At 48.5% G+C, this 5,000-nt stretch overlaps 1 protein-coding gene across 4 annotated transcripts in view; it reads right to left on the minus strand.

Moving 5' to 3' along the window:
- The window catches only part of slc4a7 (solute carrier family 4 member 7), a 58,176-nt gene that overhangs the window by 32,359 nt on the left and 20,817 nt on the right, over positions 1–5,000 (minus strand). For all 4 annotated transcript variants that reach the window (XM_030072475.1, XM_030072476.1, XM_030072474.1 and 1 more), the window contains exon 7: positions 486–601. In XM_030072475.1, the coding sequence (XP_029928335.1) occupies positions 486–601 (116 nt within the window). The remainder of the gene's footprint in view (positions 1–485; positions 602–5,000) is intronic.

Here is a 5,000-nt window from a genome sequence, read left to right on the forward strand (position 1 = left end):
AGTTTTGTGAGTAATTGGTCCCAACACTGGTCACATGACTCCCGAGCAGCTTGCTGGTTGGACAGAGTTTTGATTTGCGTCCTGCCTCGTCTGTCTCTTCTTCTGTGGTGTTCAGACCCGTTCAGAACACACCAAGAAGCAGCTGAGCGTCCCAGTTAAACTTCAGGGTATCTGGATGTTTTTCTGCAGCTGATTTGAGTAAATCTTCATCAAATTAAAATGAAAACTTTGGGTTTTTGGCCTCTAATCTGTCGTCTTCACTGTTTACACACTAAACTCTCACCTGACGGACTAACAGAACAGAACAGAACAGAAACAGAAACACGTCATCATGCGTTCACATATGAAGACAAAGCTCCTCCTGAGTACCACCTCCACTGAGCTGTGGATTATCAGCCAGAATATCATTTTATTCTGCAGATTAAATGACAAAACACAACAGAATGAGGCAAAATATATAACTGTACGAGTGAGGGGGGGGTTACCTTGCTGAAGTCCACCGTGCTGTTCTCCCTGCTGCCGCCGCCGCCGTTCATGCGGCTCTCGCTGCTCTTGCTGTTGTCGAGGTTACAAGGAGCCGACTGGGGCGACGCCAACAGACCTGCTCAGACAGGGACAGGAAGTCAGCTGGGCCGCACAGGAAGTCAGCTGGGCCGCACAGGAAGTCAGCTGGGCCGCACAGGAAGTGAGCTCGGCCATGAAACCAACAGGTTTATTAGAGTCTACACACGCCCTTTACTTTACGTGTTACGGGGTTAAAGGTGCACTAAAAAACACCCAAAAAAAAAAAAAAGCTCAACTGACAAAATCAGGCAAGTCAGTTGATAGTTGAGTCTATACAGTTCTCATCATCAAAAAAAAAAAAAAAAAAAAAACACGATAACACTCTCTCTGCACGTTAAAAGGTTAAAAGGTTAAACTCAATGCAGGTTTAGTCTTCAGATTTATTCAGCTGAACTGTTTTTATCTGGGAAAAAGACAAAAGAAAGAAAGACAGCAGATTTAAAGCTCCGCCTCAGTGACTTCACTGTTTGATCTGATGACTCTCCCACATTTTCCTCCTCAACAAACCGTTAAACTCTGCAGATCATCAACGAAAAAGTCATAAAGTCAGGATGGGACCAATCAGTCAGCTGGAACGTTCTGCTGACGCCACCTGAATGCATCACTGACCTGTCAACAACATAGGACACCTGAACGCATCACTGACCTGTCAACAACATAGAGGACACCTGAACGCATCACTGATGGTGTCAACAACATAGAGGACACCTGAATGCATCACTGACGCTGTCAACAACACAGAGGACACCTGAACGCACCGCTGACGCTGTCAACAACATAGGACACCTGAACGCATCGCAATAGAACAGACAAGAATAGAGTAGAATACTCTAGAACAGAACATAGTAGAATAGAACAGAACAAACTAGAGTACAACAGAGTATAAAATAACAACAAAAGCATAATAGAACAGAATAGAATAGAATAGAACAGAATAGAATAGAATAGAAGTGAACACACTAGACTAGAGCAGAGCAGGTCTCTGGTCTCCACCTTCCAGAGCACAGAAGGTTTCTCGGGGACTGGAGAAGCCTGTGAGGAGGTGAAGGTGTGTGAGGGTTCAGTGTCCACAGTGCTGCTGAGCAAGGCAGCAGCAGAGCGGGCCTGCAGAGACACAGCATGCAGCAGCCCAGCAGGCTTCCTGTGTGTGTGTGTGTGTGTGTGTGTGTGTGTGAGAGGGCTTGACAGGAAACACAGCAGAGAAACCCAGAGCACCGCCACACATCAGCTGATAGATCAGCTGACAGATCAGCTGACAGTTTCTCAGCATCAACCTGCTGCCAAACGCATGACATCATCACGCTGGTAAATACTGTGATTACAAAAAAAAAACAAAAAAAACAGCTTTGATGATTTGAAGAACAAAATTATGTCATTTTATTTCATCTTGAGTTCAGTGGCAGTCTAAAAAAATTAAATGAAATATTCTGCAATTAAGGCAGACTCTTAACCCTGGATTAGCACAGAGCTCTGTCGCTGCTTTAACCAAAAAAAAAAAAAAAAAAAAAAAAAAGGAAGCAAGGGGCCTGATGGGAAATGTAGTCTCACTGGTTCACTGTCAGTGTGCTGAGGTAGGAGTGTTAGCATGAGCATCAACACTGACAGCTGACAGCTGATGGAAGCAACATGCAGCAGCTCAGGCAGCTTCCTGTTAAAGCGCTGGGGAGTGAGGGACGCTGTTAGCCGAGCTGAGCTGAGCCGAGTCAGGCCGAGCCGAGCCGAGCCGAGCCGAGCCGAGCCGAGCGGGGCCGAGCCGAGCCGAGCCGGGCCGAGCGGGGCCGAGCCGAGCGGGGCCGAGCCGGGCGAGCCGGGCGAGCCGAGCCGAGCGGGGCCGGGCCGGGCCGAGCGGGGCCGAGCCGAGCCGAGCCGAGCCGAGCCGGGCCGAGCCGAGCGGGGCCGAGCCGAGCCGAGCCGAGCCGAGCCGAGCCGAGCCGGCCGGGCGAGCCTAGCCGGGCCGGGCCGGGCCGAGCGGGGCCGAGCCGAGCCGGGCCGAGCCGAGCGGGGCCGAGCGGGGCCGAGCGGGGCCGGCAGGATATTTGCCTTGCTGGGAGGAAAAAAGGGGCAGATCCACATGAGGAAGGTCAGCGTCTTCATCGTCGACAGCCCTTAACCCCTCCTCCTCCTGCTGCTCCTCCTCCTCGGGGGGTGAACCACCACCTGAGGGATCTCGGCTCCGCCCCCCCACTCCTCCACCAGCCGATCCGGAGCGGAGGCGCGGCGCGGGGCGTCATCAGGAGGGGAGTCTGGGGCGTGGCGGCGGGGTAACGAGGGCGTGGAGACGGGTGTGGAGACGGGGGAGGGGGGGGCGGAGGACGATCGAAGGCGGAGAGAGAGACGGGAGGAGGAGGCGGCCTCCCCTGAGGAGGAAGATGGAAGACAGAGGACAGTGATGGAGGACAGGAAGGAGAAGTGATCAGTGAAGAAGTGAAAAACCAAAGGAGAGGAGCTGCGTGCAGACAGACGCCCACAGGACAGACCAGCTGGGAAACAACAAGTTCTCCATCAGAGAGCCAGAACCAGTCCTGGTCCAGTCCACTGGGAAACCCACCGCCCACGGAACAAAGCTCCGGATTATTGTGGGTGGGTTTCAGGCTGAACAGATTAAAACAATAACAATGTAAAGTGCCATACAGAAGAATAATCTCTGCTAAATTAGCTCACTTTATTCAAGTGGGTTCATCAGGGCCGATCTCTAAGAGCCGACTCAGCATCACCATCAGCCACATTGGATGTTAAAAATCCAAAATCTACCTGCGCTGCCGAGTCGACCCTGAAAAACAAAGAGCCTCTGCAGCTTGCTGGGATTTATCTCAGCCCTTACAGAGCACAACCTCCAGGAGACGTCCTGTCCTGCAGTGAGTCTGAGTCACTCGTCCCGCTAACATGAAGCAGACTCAGTTTGTACGCTGTCTCGCTCCCTATCAGACAACCAGAAATAAAAACTAAATAAAACCAAATAAAAACTAAATAAACCCATCATTCTGTGTCTGATGACATCAGTTCCTCGGTGGTTCCCAGCCGGTCTGAACTGGATTCACGGAGCGAGACTGTCAGAAAGAGCTTAAAGGGTTAAAGCCGAGATGCTGCATCACACATGGAGGCTCATTCAGAAAAACCTGCATTCAGAAATTTCCAGCAACTGTGAAGACAGTGAAGGAGCCACAACACCAGGTAAGAGCCAATCACAACCAACATGCTAATTAACCTGCAGATGTAAAAAACCTTGCTGAATCCTGTCAGATGGAAACGGCTTTTATAACTATGATCACAGTAGTAATCAATAATAAACATGACTGTTAAATAATAATTAATATTATTCATATGTAACATTAAGCTAATTTGCTTCTCTCCATTTTCCCATATTTCTGAGAGAAATCAAGTGATTTGATCAGGTTTCACAGGGTTAATAAATACGACAGCGAGTGTATTACCATGTTTACAGAATCATCGAACTTTACCTGATCATTTGTTTCTATATTTGATTGATTTTCAGCAATTACTGTTGTCACTCTCACAAATTACAAATGTGGGAAGTGTGGTAGTGCAGGGAACACACAGCTCAACATGATCCTGCCTGCACACACACACACACACACACACACACACACACACACACACACACACACACACACAGTGAGTGGATTCCTGGCTGCATGCTGAGCTGCAGGCTGCAACATGTTCAGCTTTTCCAAGACACTGCAGGTTGTATCACCTCAGCCTCTCTATTAAAACATTCCTCTCTCTCACACACACACACACACACACACACACACACACACACACACACACACACACACACACACACACACACGGTTTATGACCCTGGGTATTAAACCGCTGACTCGTCACGCAGCATTAGCTGGTATTTCCGGCGCTGACTCGGCAGGTTGAGGTGGGTTTGTCCAGATGAGCGAGCGCAGGAGACGCTCGTCGCCTCGCCGCTCTGCAGCTTCAGCTCAGCTGCCGTGCACGTGCACGTGTACGCGTGCACGTTTACTTCTCAACAGTCCAGCGCTTTCATCTCCATGTCACCGAGCCATTCAGTAACTCAACTAAGCTCAAACCCCTTAAACCTGAGCAAAGCCACTTGATTTCTTTCCAAAACACGGGACAGGACAGAAAAATCAGAAGAAAATCACATGGAAAGTGACATTAAGGAAAACTTTTAAAAAGAATTACCAGAAAAAAAAATCCCCCAAATTAACAAAAAAAAAATTTAAGAAAACGGTAGAGGTAAAACCTACAAGGAAATTATATTTATGATTATTATAATACAATATTTATATTAAATAACAAGGAATTTACTATAAAGTTACATTTTTCCTTAAGAAAATGAATAAAATAGATTTTATAAAGAGGAAGAAACAGTTTTGTTCAGAGGGTTAGATAAAAAAGCCTGCCAGGTTTCAGAGAGTTGATCGATCCGTATTGATCTT

This window comes from Myripristis murdjan, chromosome 16 (genome assembly GCF_902150065.1).
Source record: "Myripristis murdjan chromosome 16, fMyrMur1.1, whole genome shotgun sequence".
NCBI lineage: Eukaryota > Metazoa > Chordata > Actinopteri > Holocentriformes > Holocentridae > Myripristis > Myripristis murdjan.